At 39.5% G+C, this 16,849-nt stretch overlaps 1 protein-coding gene across 1 annotated transcript in view; it reads right to left on the bottom strand.

Moving 5' to 3' along the window:
* Window positions 1-7,752: 7,752 nt before the first annotated feature.
* Window positions 7,753-16,849, bottom strand: part of SEMA3D (semaphorin 3D) — a 120,314-nt gene continuing 111,217 nt past the window's right edge. Inside the window, exon 18 of the mRNA XM_018569970.1 lies at window positions 7,753-8,872. Within this exon, the coding sequence (XP_018425472.1) occupies window positions 8,447-8,872 (426 nt within the window). The 3' untranslated portion in view covers window positions 7,753-8,446. The remainder of the gene's footprint in view (window positions 8,873-16,849) is intronic.

A 16,849-nucleotide genomic window follows, 5' to 3' on the forward strand; every position in this document is an offset into this window, starting at 1 on the left:
AAAAGAGGATCACCACTTCTGCTGTTTTAGCAAATCACAGCAGGTCTCTGAATGGGGTTGAAAGTCAAATCAATTAGTGGCATGACTACTGAAGGCAGCAACGAGCAGATGCTCCTAGGTTTACCCTCACCAAAGGGTTCAGCAGCAAACAGGCATGCTGTCTATATATTAGACAGTGCAGAGAAATAAGTTATCCCCATAATAAGTTAATATGTACAGCATCTACAATTCTGCAATTCTGCAATGTCATTGATCTCTAACTTGTAAAAAAACAGTATTTTTAAATAGTATCCTATAACACCGCAACAGTCACTAACATCGGGTAGTATTGTAGAACTCTATAACTTGTTGGTGGTCTCAAAATGTTTATTCTTAGTCTTTTGCACTGAAACCTATAGCAAACTTTAAAAGGGCAGTTCTAGTATGGTTAAAAGTTTTCCAAGAGAAAACATATCACTTTCCATTTATTAAAAGCATACCTAAACTGCTGCATGCTGGAATTCAGCACCAAGGTAGAAGTGCAGAGTGATCAATTCATTAACATGGCTGGATTTTAAGGGGTGAATTTATAAAAGTTATACGTTGGATGGATGCCGTTCACATGGCACTAGCACCCCTAGATGGCCCTGCCGAGTATAACAATTTCCTATTCTCACCACCTACATTAGAGAATTGGACTAGTACAATGGAAGAAATAAAATATATGGAGGAACTAAGTGCAAAGGATCTAGATAAAAAGGACAGTTTTCATAAGATCTGTGGAAAATGGGAAATGTATAGGCAGATGGAGGAATCCATGTAGGCGTTAAGAGAAAGATAGAGTGGCGAAAAGGGACATAGAAAGGATGGCATAACAAATTCATAGAAGGGCAATGAATATATGGCCAAGAGTAAAGGATTGAACTACGGATAGAAGTTTAAGATAATAAGCTAGATCTTTGACCTGTATCAGTGGTAGAATCGTAAGGAGGGATGAATGTCTTCTGGAAGAAGGGGAGAAGGAGAAGAGGACAAGAGGAATGGAAGGTAGAAAGGGGGAGAGTGCACAATGGGGGAAATTGAAAGGTAAAATTGAGGAGGAAATCACATAAGTGTTGTATATGACACAAGATTTGAAGGGTATTAATTAGATTACACGTAGAATAGGAGTACAATGAAGGAAGGGAGGGGGGACACGGGGATATATATATGGGGTGAAGTTAAAGGGGTAAAGTGAATGTGGTTAGGCACATACATAGTTTGGTAATGAAACACGATTTCTGGAGTGTTTTTTCCCCCCCACAGAATGAATAAGAACACTAGTATTAAAAGGTAAGAGGAGAGTAGATTTGATGATTAAGGTAAACACTAAGGTAAGCACGTAAAGACATATTAGAAAAAGAATGGAATAAATACACATAGAGGAGGAGGAAGGGAAGGATTGAAGTTGAATATGGGTAGAGAAAATAGCACTAGAGGGGTATAAAAAGTTAAATTCCCTCCCCCTTCCCCAGAAGAAGGTGCGAGTAGTAGTATGAATGTGGGATGAGAGTAGAAATGGATTCGGCTGAAGTTGTGTGGTAGCGAAGGTTGAAATAAAGGATGTTGGAAATGGAGCAGATGTTTTAATTAGAGTTATGTATAAATTATGCCATGGGATAGATAGAGATAGGATATGGTTTTTCTTTTATATAGATATATGTATTATGTAAAAGTGTAGTGTATTTAAGTGAAATAACGATAATAAAAACATATTAAACAAAAAAGAATTTCCTATTCTTTTTAGCAACTTTTTAAAATAAACTCTTTGGTGTGCTTTTCAATAGTATAATAGTATATCCAATAGTATAAGGTATCTAAACCTAAGAGCAAAAATCTAATATATTGCATCTTACAGTCCTTAGATGTATTGGATGCATTTCTGTTATCAGGATTTATTCTTGTTCTAGGATGACAACACTTACTCCATGTACTGTATCTGTTGAGGAGAGGGGAATATACTTTTTTTTACATTTGGTCATTACTTTCCTGTCTCTAACGTAATATGACAGCTGTCAACTTGGAGTAGAAAAAGCAGTGGTTGGTTGCTACATGTGTATTGCAGCTCAGTTGTTAGCAGGGGCTGCTATATGTAAACCAAACCTGTTGGTTCTCAAATTCCTGAGAAACAGTTGGACAGGAGCTGTCAGTGCCAGTGTAAAAATAGCAGATGCTGTTGCTTACTGGCCTGTATGCACACTCTCCAGTGGGTGACTATGATCACAACCTAGTTACATAGGGGCACAGTATGGGGAAAGAGCTACCATAGATTGGCCACACATACAGGGATCCAACATTCACTGTGTCAGATTGCCAACAAATTTGGTCCGCTGTTGCTGCTTACTCTATTAACATAACCTCCTCCTAAGCAGCATTCAAAGTCTTTACCCTCTTGTACTTGGTACCATAGAGACTGGTGCACCTCTTCCCCTCAGATTATGACTGGTGCTTTAGAGGATGTAATATTACTGGAGATGTGTTGCACATCTGGTGAACATGCCCAATGTTGGGTAGATTCTTGACCGGAGTGTTTAAGTTCCTGCGGACCTTATTCAATATGACCTTCCCGAGAGACCCATGGTTTGCATGTCTTCATATCAAACCCCCCTCCCTTACCAAACCTCAATTTAAACTGGCAGCTTTTGTGTTACTGGCAACCAAGCAAACTGTTTCTGCACAAAAAAAAAATGCCTGTTAATCCTGTCCAGAATTTTGTGTCCTTGAAACCTCCTGTGGACTGAACGGAGATCCTAAACAATGTCATCACATTTCTCAGTTATCCTCTGTAACTACAAAGCAATACCCTGCTGTAATGTAGATGAGGTGGTGGTGCTTGTAGTACAAATGAGAAGAGCCCATGGTGACAACACTACTCCTCCATATACAGTACATATTGCAGCATATGAAAATTGTCACCCTAGGACAGGAAGTGTGTTATTTGCAGACCCACAAGGTGAAAATAAAGGGAAAAGAGGCTGGCAAAAAAATAAAACTATTTTGTAAATTAATGCAGTCACAGCTTTTAGGAATTTCAAATTTCAATAGCAGGCTGGCTATTGAAGCCACACCAACTAAGCAGAGAAGCAGCCCTGAGAGGGAAAGTCCTCTCTCAGGTCCGCTCATCTGCTCAGTGAGCGGAAAGAATAGCCAGCCTGCTAATGGATATTGCAATTTAAAATAGCCAATAGCAGGCTGGCTATTGAAACCCCACCCACCGAGCAGAGCAGCGGCCTGGAGAGAGAAAGTTCTCTCTCCAGTCTAATCCTCTGCTTGGTGTGTGGGGTTTCAATAGCCAGCCTGTTATTGGCTATTTCAATTTGCAATATCCTTTTTGGAGACACACGCAGTCACAGGCACGAAGGACGTCTAAAGATGCCCACCCGCATCCAGAAGTCTCCCGTCCGGCCGATTTTCAACGTTCGGTGGTTAAAAATGACAGCTGCCTCCTAACTTTTGCATTTTTCTCTAGTCTAGCCCTGGAGCTGGAAAAGTATCTGTACATGTACTTGTACCGAGTACGGTACTTGGTATCTGAACATCCCTACTTGAGAGTGCCGGTTGCTTGAATGCTGTATAATGGGGAGTTTACTGTGTATATGTGTGTATATATATATATTGTATTTATTTTATTTATATACACTATAATTAAAAATCTGGCGAGAGGGTCTCATTAAATGTTTCCTAGTGACCACATTTTTAATACCATATATATTTAAACAGCGAAGTATGGACACTTATTTCTGCTGTCCCAGACAGCCGAAAATGTTAGGCTGAATAGCGACTGCTGGTAATTAGCTGCAGTCACTGTTAATGTATTCTGACAGAGGTGGGTGCCTGGCTGTCAGAATACAATAGCCGCAGGAGACGATTCATCCATCCATGCTGTTTAGCATGGATGGAGGAATCTGTTAGATTTTCTTCATTCAGCCTGCAGGATGAATGAAAAAATTCTATTATAATATAGCCTGCATAACCCTTTCAACCCCCTTGTCTCCTATACATCTGATCTCCAGCCTGCCCCTTTAGTGGCCTGTATTAACCCTTATCCTGTACATCTGTACACTAACCCCCTTATACCCATTCACCACCTCCTCCCTCTGTGTATGACCTTTATGTGCTGTATCTAGTGCACCATTGCTATGCTCTTTGTTTTAACCCACTCATCTCCAGTATGGTGACCAGGGGCCATTTGGGGAATGTTCCCACTGTACTGGCATTTGTATTTTACCAAAAGTAAGGGAAACATTGTTTTTTTCCCCAAAACTGTTAGTCTTTTTTTCTATTTTCTATATACATAAAAAATTATAAAAAAATTGAGGTTTATAAAGGTTTACCACTAAAAAAAGCTGTATGCTTTAAAAACTCACTTACAGACAGTGTTGCATAACCGAGTAATTGTCAGTCAAAGTATCACAGCACTGGAACCTGAAAAATGCCCTGGTAATGCAGGAATAATACAGGCTGGTATTCAAGTGTTTAAAGCCCATTTCCACCTTTGTGGAGGTATTTCTAAAAAAAAACATATGCCAGCAATGTACACTGGGTGTACATGAAGAAGGCCTGCTAAAAAGCCCATACAAAATTAAGAAAGCCAACAATGTGAGTCATGAAAATGTGCACACGTGTACATCATCACTGCACCTCTACATTACCACAAAAAATGCTAATCAGTTCCAACGGTGGAAATGGGCTTTAAATTATATATTCAGGAACTATTTCAGCTACCGTAGTGACAAAATGTTTTTACAAACCATCTTTGCTCGCTGCTATCTAAAATGTCCAAATAAAGATGACTATCTCTGTCAAAATGTTCTTTGTCAATACAAGTTTGTTTCTTGTTTACTTTTATAAAGTGGTAATTCTACAAAGGATCAATAGAGAATCTTAAAACTTGTCTGAAATGTCTTATTGTTTTTATAAGGAAACATCCATGCTTTAGTGGAACATACTACTACATCTCAGCAATTATATATTGTATGTCTTCTTTTATGCTGAGCGAATACGGTTGCTGTTACTAAAGGTTTAAGGCTTGTTCACACTGAATGCGGTGCGTTCCAGATCGGTAGCTGCTGGAACACACCGCAATCCCTCACAAACCCCCCCCCTGCGTTCTGGGGCGGGAGGGGGCGTGGCGGTGCATTGAATTCAATGGCAGCGCTTCCAAGGACCGCGTCCGCAGTGCCATCGGACGCGTGGCAAAACTCTGCCTATGTTCTGTTCAACTCCAAATGCAAAAAATAGAACTTGCTCTATTTTTTTGTGTTTGCAGTGGAATGGAATGCAGGCAAAGTTTTGCCACACGTCCGATCGCACTGCGGGTGTGGGTGGGGCGTGGAAGCGGTGACATTGAATTTAATGCACCGCCTGCCCCCTCCCACCCCAGAACGCAGGGGGGGTTTTGTGAAGGATTGCAGTGCGTTCCAGCAGCTACCGCTCTGGAATGCACCGCATTCGGTGTGAACAGGCCTTAGAGACTGTTCACTTAGCAAACAGAATGTTCATTACAAACCTGTTTGTAGGCTTAGGCTAGTATATAAGGTGAAGCTGTGATCAGTTTGAATGCGCACTCATGTGCACGTAAAGTAACAAAATAGAGTTTTTGCTTACACAACATGAAAATGCACTTTTCAGAATAAATGTTCACTTTGCTAAGTAAATAGTCTCGATTCCATTCATAAACAAAGCCCAAGAAATTATGTATGTATTATATTTTTAACATCCACTTTCACAAATCTGGGTGAACTGAGCATATTAAACTGAGCATAGGAAAAAAATGCATACATAGAGGTTACTTTCAGTGTGTGACTAACTGAGGAATAGATTCTGAGATAAATGCAGCTGATGTTATATATAATGCTTAAAGGATATCTGAACACAAGGACTAAAATTGAATATATAGCAGTTTACTTGTCCTCAGAGTGGTGGCTGCATTAGTTTCCTTTTTTCAGGTTAAGAACATTTTCTGCAACTACAGAAAAATAACAATTGATCCTGCCTGAATTCCAATGTCCTTGTACATTCATATCCAATAACCTGAAATCTTAAAGAATAACTCTAGGCATTTTAAACATGTGCAAGGATTAAGTGCTCATTTTTCTCTAGGGTATGGAATAAAGCAGATATACTCACCTGATTCATGGCCCCATGGCAGTCAGCACACACTTCTACCCTCCCTTTCTGTGGCTGTGGTGTCCCCATGTCTAACAAAGGTCAATGGACCTGCATTAGACATGATGACATCAGCGGTCCTGAGACCACCAGAGCCAGGGGGAGAAGAAGCTGCAGGGACCAGCCTAGAAGCTTGGCAAGATCGCGGATCAGGTTATTATATCTTCCTTATTCCATCCACTAGAAAGAAATTAGTGCTTAACACCTTGCAGTACAGGGGTAGCCCCACTGCAACGGAACATTTGTAAAATTCACGGAATTCTTTAAATAATGTTACCAGCTTTCTAGGCTATCTTCTGCACATTACAAAACCCACCTTTCCCTATGTAATGGAGATGAGAAGAGTGGGAAGTGTTGGTAGTCCAAATCAGAAGAGTAGCCTAGGGTATCAACAGTGCTCCTCCATAGATACAGTACAGTATGGACCATTGTTATCCTACAACAGGATGACAAGAGCACATTTGGTAAAAAGTTAAGAGAGTCTGGTAAAAAAAATGCAGCCACCACATTTAACAACTGGCAAACTGCACTATATGACATTTTTGTTTTTGGGTTTAGATATGCTTTAACTCATCCTATAGCAGTGGTGCTTCCCACAATCCTGCCTCCCTTGTAGTCAAAGAGGTTATACATCATATAAAACAATATAGGTATTTCAGAAGGTGGGAGAAAAAGTCTCCATTTGAATATAACCTTTGCTGAGGTTTTCACTGAGGTTTCAGTGGTTTTCACACAGGTTTTCACACAGATTCATTTCCAACTTGGGCAACTTAATGTGCATCACTTCTAAGCTGGAAGCATAACATGCAAAACATACAGAAACATACCTTTCTGCATTAAAAAAGATTATACATAGAAACAAAGGGGCACACTTATAAAACAGTGAATGTGACATTAACCAGAAGACAAAGATCACCAGCACTCAGTATTATCATTCAGTATGTCCATTTAATTGGACAGATCGTCACAATAACAAATGCCAACGTTTCAGGGCCACACAGGGTCCCTTCCTCAGGGCGAAAAAGATGTGACAACACAAACACTAATATTTGTTATTGTGACGATCTGTCCAATTAATGGACATATTGAATGATATTACTGAGTGCTGGTGATCTTTGTCTTCTGCCTTGTATCTGCACGGCGCCATCCATGGTCATCACTGCGAGCACCACTGTTGCATAGGCCTGGAACGTTGTGAGGTGTGCGGAGGGTTCTTCCATCTACCTACATGTGACATTAACCAAACATTCACTTTGGGAGAATCTTACTGGAAAATGTACGTTAGTATACAGTGAATGATTCATCACCAGTGAATGTTTGGTGAATGTCACATTCCCTGCTTTACAAATAAACCACAAGGGTCTTTCTAATGATTTGTTTTTTATTAACACACATTAACAAATCTATTTACATTTGGCCTCATACAATAACATATATATATATAAATAATTAAACAGACCATAGATTACTCGCAATATTACTCTAATGGACCCCCTCTAAGTGCTAAGGCATAATGCCAAAGCATAAAATGCTTCTGGACAAAAAAAGCAAAGAAGAATAAAAAAGTTAGGAAGTTCAACAATTATATTTATTGTCTTGTGCGCAATTTCCTGATGTCAGAGAACTTTAAAATTTTTCCACCTCAAATCTGCTACAGGTACAATAGAAATCGATCATAGTCATGATCAATAATGTAGATTGAAAAAAAGTGTAAACACGGATATTAAACCATCAGTTATTGTTAGAGCAGCAGTAAAAAAAAAAGAGGAATCATGATTGGTGTGTTATTTTTGTTGATTATTTTTGCATACATTTTGCAACACTGTCATTGAAAATTGAGTCTCAGTATCAGGCAGTCTTAAAAAAATACCACTTTCCATAGTAAAACAAAAAACATTTAAAAAAGGTAAACAGTAACTTAAAACATCCCAATATTAATTTATAACTTACAAAAAAAGAAAGACGGCAATACCTAAATAACACAGTTTAATAAATAAAAGCCTGAATGACCAGTTATTATTAACTTAACCCGAAAGATGGAGCTACACACAAACAACACTACACAAAAAGGATACTTATACCCCCTAAATCCATTCTATTTTCTGAAAGGTGTAATACAAAAATTGTGAATTGACTTCACTTTTTTTAGGATATTCTTGGTACTACATTGTCTTGTACATATTAGATCTTCCCAGTTCAAAGAGGAATATTAATACAAGAAATGTACATAATGGAATATGTATATAAAAGTCCACACAGTCTATGCAGGTAACATTTTAGTAAGCTTCTCCCTTTGTTCATGGTGTCTCCGGTTCCTGCTCTTTTTAATCTCTTGCACATGTTTCCATTTTGCTCCACCTTTATTGCGTTGTCTCTTCTTTTCCTTGTGCCACATTTGCTCACAATACTCATCCATACTGAAAGTAGGACTGCTTAAAAGTTGCAAATAGTCTTTGTACCTCAGCCTTGACTCGGTCATTATATCTCGCCCTCTGCCTTCCTCATCCTCTAACTTTTGTGTCTGTTCCATCTGCTCATTTTCTATGACTTTTACATTAAGCTTTACAAGGGTGTGAGTGAACGTGTGCTCTTGAGCCTTGCAATAGTAAATTCCAGAATCCTTCTTCTGTAGACTACGAATCAGAAGCCCGTATTCAGTTTTAATTACCCTTTCATCAGATGTTATCTGTAAAAAATAAAAATTAGTTTTAGATATAGAAAACATTATTTTATTTCTTACTCAATTTATAGGTTACAAAAGATACTTGTGTATTTAGGAGGTTATTCACAAAGATGCTGAAGGCAGCCAAGTAAATAACCCAGTCGAAGTAAAGTGAGCCGAACGCTGTTCGGCTATTCATTTCTGGCTTGTACGGCTGACTTCAGCTGTACATCGGCTGCCTTCGGTCAGCCGAACATGCTCGGCATGTTCGGCTGAGCTGAAGTGCAGAAGGACTTCGACTTCGCCAATCCAACATTTAGACCGGCTGAGCCGAAGCTCCGGCAGCTCACTCACTGCCGTTCGCCCCTATTCTCATAGGGGCCAATCCGCAGTAAGTGAATAGCCAAATGCCGCCGAGCAGAGATAGAATAGAAAATAAGTGAAATAAAAAATACATTTTAAAAAAGTTGAAAAATTGTTTTAAAATGTAAGAAAATTAAAATAGTTTAAAGAAAAGCAAAAGAAAAAATAAAAAATAAAAAATAAAAAAAATGCAGGCAAAAGAAAAACAATAAGGTGGAGCTAGCAGTGACAGCTAGCTCTGCCCAACTTTTTCCTATTGGTCGGCACCTGCCAGAGTCTTCTAGCAGGTCCCGGTCAATGAATAACAACTGGGCGGAGCCGGCCGTGACTCCAAGGCCAGCTCCGCTCAGTTGTTATTGTTTAATGACAGAACAGCATCCCCAGGTCATTTGGGGACGCTGATCTGTCATTACAACTGGGCAGAGCGAGCCGTGAGTTCACGGCTCGCTCCGCCCAGCTGTCATTTGCATGGAGATCGGTCAGCTTTGGCCAACCTTTCTCCATGCTTTGGCTGTCACTTCAGCTCAGACGAGTCAAAGCATATGCCTTTGGCTCGGCTGCTGTATGGACTATTCTGAATAGCCTGTACAGGAGCCCTTCGGTTCCACTTAACAGGTCCGGTGGCCGAAAAGAGCCGAAGCTACGGCTGTATCTTTGGCTCCATAGTGAATAACCCCCTTAGTGTATTGTCCTATTTTGCCATATTTACTATTTACTAAATACTATTTTAGTTAATAGAAAAACTCAAATCTCCTTTCTGTAAACTCTATGAACATCAAATACATCACTTAAAATCTACTAAAAGTTCAGAGGTGTTTAGTGTATTTATTTGCAGTAAGTGTTATTATCGTTGAAAGTGAAAAGTGAAAAGTTACTACAGACATGAATTCTTGGATCACTTGATCTTTTTTTGTTCATGCTATAGAATAGAGCGGAGGAGGGTGAATACAGATATATACAGTGATAAAAGTCACAACCCCCTTCCTAATAAAATACAGAATTAATAAAATGGAACCTGTGCTTTGGCCACACTAGATCTGCTGCCACATCCAAACAAACTTTATGAAAATTGGAACAAGCACAGGGCTTAACAAGCTCATTCCTGTCCCCTGTGACAGTGATTGTGCCTTATTCATATGCATGGAAAGTGGCATGTGTTTAACTCATACTCTGAAATGGTGGGGGGGGGGGCTCTTGCAGCTGTTCACAGCAGGGTTGTCAGTATCAGTCCATTGCAGGTACAGGTAATAAGTGGGGGGAAGGGGGCATCATGCAGGTCATTGAATTGAATTGACTTCCTGTTTGATGGTGCCTGCATAGTTCTGGTGCCAAACATCAGAGCCAGCAGTGCAAGTAGAGTGTTATCTTTTATCTCTTAGGTAAGTAACTACTGTTGCCTGTAAGGGCCATTCTTTCTACTAACCATCAATGTAAACAGCATTCTTCCCACTCACTATCAATGTAAAGCTGGCCATATATCTATAGATTTTGTGCAGATTTTTTATGATCAGATGGAAACTTTGCAACAGATTGCCCCATCTACACTAAACTGTGTGGATAGAGGAATCTCCCACTGGGTCAATCTTCAGTATCTTGCTAATCGGCCCCGCTGGCTCTCAAAATACCTGAACAATGCCTACATCCATCCAGATTGTTCAGGTATTTTGACAGTCAGCGGGGCCGACTAGCAAGATAGTGAAGCTTGGCCCAGTGGGAGATTCCTTCATCCACACAGTTTAGCACAGATGGAGAAATATGTCGCATCTGACCATAGAGAATCTGCAGATCTACAGGTGTATTTCCAGCTTTAGGTACCTTCTTTTCACTGACTACTAATGTGATGGGTCATTCTTCCTACCAACTAGCAATGCCATTTACATTCTTTCTCTAACTGAATACTAATGTAAGGGTCATCCTTCTGTCTGACCACCAATGAAATGCTCACTTCCCCACTGACCATCAAGTTAAAGTGATAATAAAGTCTAAAGGGTTTTAAGCTATTCCAAATGCAAAATCACTTACAATGGATGCTGCTCCTTGATGTTTAAATGTTTTAGCCTCCTGCAGAATCAGCGTGTCCCCTGAGCACTGGCCCTGATTTCCTGTTTTAGGAAGTGTACTATGCAACCACCCTTGTGTGTGCTAGTACACTCCCCAAACACAGAGGCACAGCAAAGTCTCTGTGTTTGGAGCCAGCTGTTTGGAAACCTGATAACTGTAAGTGCTTTGTCAAACATGTAAAGAAATACTTTGCTGTGCAATATACATTTGTTTGGATTCATTATTGAAAACAGTTTTAGAAGGCTAGAATTTAATACTACTTTAAGAAGAATTCTTCCCACTAACCACCAATGAAAGTGTAATGCTACTCACTAATCACAAATGTAAGGGGGCATAATTTTCATATGTGCATCAGAAAATACCCACAGTGACAAACCGAAGTAGTTTGAAGCTAGATTTATTATAGGTATTGGACCTCATGGCAGCATCCTTTTGATGTAAACCAGTTGTTTTGTGAGCTGACACATGATTAAAATGCAGTCAACTACTGTAGAAGTGTCTGCACACACCTTCAAACATTTTCATGAATGCCCATTGGTCCTGTTTGTTTGAGGTAGTTGAGAGCTGGTCTCCCTTTTTCCATTTCCTGGCAACTAACTGACCAGTAAGGCTGCCCATGACAGAGATGGTCCAATAAGTAGGTTCCAAAAGTGAGGTGACAGACCAGCTCTCAACAGAAAATATCAGGATATGAATTTTGGAGCACCCCAGATATCTGAGGATGTTCATGAAGATGTTTGGAGTATGGACATGCGCGCCTCTTGGTGCCTCATGTACTGACAAGTTTATGCTTAATGTTTAACAATTTGATCATTAACATGTGTTTTACACATGTTGCTAGCTTTTACAATTATTTTACTTTTATGCACAGACATATTGATATTTGAACATCTTTTTTCATAGTTTACATTGAACTATGTTTTTGTGACACCCTCTCATTTTACCAGATATTCTGAATATAATTAGCAAAATTCATTATACTGTTATAACTGTTATGAGTTAACAGGAGTCCTTGTGAAGCAAATGCATTATGAGTGCTGTGTCAAAGCATGTATTTTTATTTTAAATTTACATAGGTAATTGCATCTGTAAATGCATTTTGGGACACAGTTAGTTACTTTTGGTTTGTGATTCATGTACCATGGGAAAGTATGCTATTATATTATTAATTTTCAGATCAGAGAAAGACACATAACTGCTGTTTTCCAGAATATTACCCTAAATGACCTTCTTTTTGATCTGGAAGAAATTATTTAGTCTAATTACAGTATTCATGTTAAGACAATTATTCAACAAGCATTCCACATCTGAAGAAACCTGAAAGCTAAAACAAAAAAAAACATCCAGAGGCTCAAAATGGTCTTAACTAATACCTTTTAGGGTCATCATCTTGGTAGAAGCAGCTTTCCCTTCCGTAATATCATCCCTATTGCAGCAAGTGCTTTCCTTGCAATAAAGAAAATACACTAGCCTTGCAGTCAGAGCTAAATTTGGTAATATGGCTTATTGAAGTCCATTCTTTCTTACCCATATCTTCTGGCCGGTTTTAAACTTTAAACTTAAAGCTCCAGCTTTGACTAAAGTCTGGTGTTTTACAGCTTACACTAGTGCAGTATCTTCTGGGCCACAGTTACAGGATCAATTACTTAGAGCACCTATACCCTCCCACACCCCTTTACCCCAATGCCTAGAACTCTTACAACTATGTTTAATACAGGGCACCACAGTGGCTAGGTGGTTAGTGCCTTGCATCACTGGGGGTCCCTGGTTCAAATACCTGTGCTTGGGTTTCCACCAGGTACTCTGGTTTCCTTCCATACTCCAAAGACATGCTAAGAAGGTTAATTGACTCCTGTCTAAATCATCCCTGTATGCATATGAGATAGGATCTTAGATTGTAAGCTCCTTGAGGGCAGGAACTGATGTGAATGTGCACTATGTAAAAGTGCCGCGTAAATTGTCGACACTATATAAATACCTGTAATAAATGAAAGATAAATATTCGAAAAAGTAAACATTATTTCAAAAATCCTGATTTCTGGCTTGCCGGCTAAGCAATAGTGTTGTAAATTGACCTTTCTGTGGGATTCTGGAAAACCTAAGGCTCTTCATCGATTAGAGAAAAAGGCCAGAAGCAAGGGTCTGTAGTAAGTGTCTAAGTTTTTTTCTATTTACTTGAAAAATTTAGTGCACATGGAAATTAATAGACATATGCACCAGCCAAAAAATTTGTTTAGTTTAGTTTAGTTTTGAAGAAAAAAATTAGTTTAGTTTAGTTTCGTTTTGAAAAAAAAAAATTCGTTTAGTTTCGTTTTTCGGGTCCGAAATTAAATTAGTTTCGGACGAAATTCGTTAGCGGTAGTCCTGCCGAAATTCGTTTATGAAAAAAAAAAAAAACTGGACTTGAACTAGCAAACTTCACAATGCCAATCAATTGCAAGCCTGTACCTCTATCCACTACTCTATAGCCTCTGTACTTTAAGCATAGAAGCATTTGATATATATGGCTACAATATGTAGCAGTTGACAGCTCAGGATGTCAAATGGGCGGAGCGAGCCATGACGTCATGGCTCGCTCCACCCATCTGTTGACTTTCAAACTGAATGTCATTTTTGTTAGTTTTCGTCAGATTCGGGTGGTCGTCTGCGGCGGGACTTTTTTTATTTCGGCGGGTCGGCGGGGGTCCTGCATCCTGATCCTGACTCTGGATTACATCGATGGAGCCATTTTTTTTTTCATTTTTTTATTAAAGGACTAGTCAAAAATTGACTGTTTGTTTTTTTTTCAATTAAAGGATTTTGTCAAAAGTCTGGACTTTTTACTAACTATTTGATTTAACCCTTTAGTGAATGGGTAGGGGTACAAGTACCCCTTACTCATTCAAAGGGGGGGGGCGGCATCTGGGTGCCCCCTTATTTAAAGGGGTACCCCGATGCAAATAAGCCCCCTTGCCCGCAGACCCCCACAACCACCGGGTCAGGGTTGTGGGGAAGAGGCCCTTGTCCCCATCGGCACGGGGACACCCTCCCAATGCCGAGGGCACGTGGCCTGGTAAGGCGCAGGGAGGGGGGGGCGCTCGATCGTCCCCCCCCTTTCCTGCCCTGCCGGGCCTGTGCTCGGATCAAGGGTCTGGTAGGACTGTTAGGGGGGACCCCACGTTTTTTCCCCCCATTTTTTGGGGCTGGGGTCCCCCTTTAAAATTCCTACCAGACCTTAAGGGTCTGGTATGGATTTTGGGGGGAACCCCACGCACTTTTTTTGTGTTATAAGGAGGGAGGGGCCCTCCTAACATTCCTACCAGACCTAAAGGGTCTGGTATGAATTGGGAGGTAACCTCACACTTATTTTTTTTCATCTTCTGCAGACTGTAAAAAAAAAACACTTTGCTGCAACAGAATTCGTCCAATAACGAATTTCGTTGCGTCAAAATGACATTAAGGGGAACAAAAATGACTTTTTTTTTTTACAGTCTGCAGAAGATGAAAAAAAAAAAGCCTGAGGTTCCCCCCAATTCATACCAGACCCTTTAGGTCTGGTAGGAATGTTAGGAGAATGCCAATTCAAAAGCAAAGGAAAAAAAAAAAACTTTAAATATTAGTTGACTTGGCCGGGATTTGAACCTGGGATGTTAGCAGTGGGAATCCTGTGCTCTATCCACTACACTATAGCCTCTGTACTTTAAGCATAGATGTGTTGTAGAGGTAAAATGGTGTCATTTTTTTTCCCTAATGTCATTTTGCTGCAACGAAATTCGTCCAATAACGAATTTCGGGAAATCGGGAATTTCGGATTCGTTTGCATTCGTATTAGCTGGAATTCGGAATTCGGATGCATCCGAATCTCCGAAAATTCGTCCGAAACGAATTTCAGAACGAACCGAATCGCACATGTCTACAAATTAATTCTTTTTGAAGCAACATCTAAACAAAGTGAAATACTGTATACTAGGTCAAACAATGTCACAGTGAAAATAGTCAGCAATTTAAGTGTTAGATTTGCTAAAAGGCAGCCTATAAGTTTCCTCTGTTTACAATTTGGCCGTTGATATAATGCACAGTATGGAAGTGACATACAGCCAACATTTTGGGTGTTGTCTGTAAAAAAAAACAAAAAAAAAAACAAGGCTGGCAGAGTACTCTGCAATTAGGCAAATGCACTATTTTTGTGAGTAAATGTTAAAAAGTGTCAGCTTTGCTACCAAAAAATAAAAATGGCTACTTGAGACTGGTAGTTTTCTATATTGGTAATTTTGCAAATGAGATTTAAGATGTCACTGGCCTTCTTATCTGCAAGTAAGGTAGAAATGAGTGAGAACATTATATGACCAGTCTGACTCATACTCATACTAACTGTAACTGATGATGAAATGCACTGTGTCCCTATTTAACAGCAGTCACTACTTTCTCCAACCCTTCTGCCTTCCATAAAATTCACTGGGGCTTTTATTTGGGGAAGTGCCCATTTACTTCACTGCTTCTGAGTGGCTACTACAGTAAAGCTGCTTGCTGGGTCAGTTCAGGCGAGAATGGGAAGCCAAGTCAATATCACAACAAAAGTAGCAGCAAAAAGGTACAAGTATCTGTCTAAAGTGATGCCTTCCTAATTTGTATTGGTGTTATTTTTTCCTTAAGATAACAAGCAAATTGTATTTGAATATGTATTAAAGGAAACCAGAACTGAAAGAAATCTGTAGTCTGCCATTCAGCCAATTCCCTCCCTGTTGACTGATAGTCTGATTATAAAAAAAGTTAATGATTTAGATTAAACATGTAGCAAACACAATAAAACTTTGTAATCTGCACACTTGGTCCAGGTTGGTGACACAGAAAGCACACAATCCATCTAATCAGGCAACTAGCATATTAAAATGGAGAGGTCTGCAACGGCAGCCTAAATATCCATCAGTTCAGACTTCGTTTAACCTTCAAGGTCACATTATGAAAGTAAGCTAGACCATGTTTATTATGTATAACATAGCATGGTATTTTAGCAAATGACTACCTGTATCATTTACCTAGATGGTTCATATCTGTCAGTATGGAAATGTCTCAAATAAACATTGCTCAGAAATGAAATCAGTGGGAGATCATTTATCGGTTGGAGATCAGACCAGTTATTTGGTATTGACAGCAGAATAATTGCATATGTGTTTATGTTTAAATTTACTTGGGGCTGTGGGGTGTGTCAATATTGGCAACAGACGTTTTACATCTTTGTTTATAGTAAAGGATGCAACAATCATACTACTGGTTAAATTAGAGAAACATGGTACATACATTTGTTGTGGCCATTGCAAATGGAGTGAACTCCTTTTGTTGAGTAAACAGAATATTTTGATAATTATCTAATGCACATGTGGAGATCTACACAGCTGCTTTTGGGTGGCAGCATCTTCAAAGCATACCTTTCATCACAAACCAAAAGACAAGGAAACACTAGTCACAGTGATTGATTGTCCTCATGAAACGAGAAACCACAGGTAAGGAACTGACTGATGGGGAAGATGAGCTGAGTTTTGTACTTCCATATTTCATTGTGTTTCCATCTCAAAGTTCATAACCCAAAGCTGCTTTACA

Source organism: Nanorana parkeri, unplaced genomic scaffold (genome assembly GCF_000935625.1).
Source record: "Nanorana parkeri isolate BGI_ZX_2015 unplaced genomic scaffold, ASM93562v1 scaffold1435, whole genome shotgun sequence".
NCBI classification, from domain to species: Eukaryota; Metazoa; Chordata; class Amphibia; order Anura; family Dicroglossidae; genus Nanorana; species Nanorana parkeri.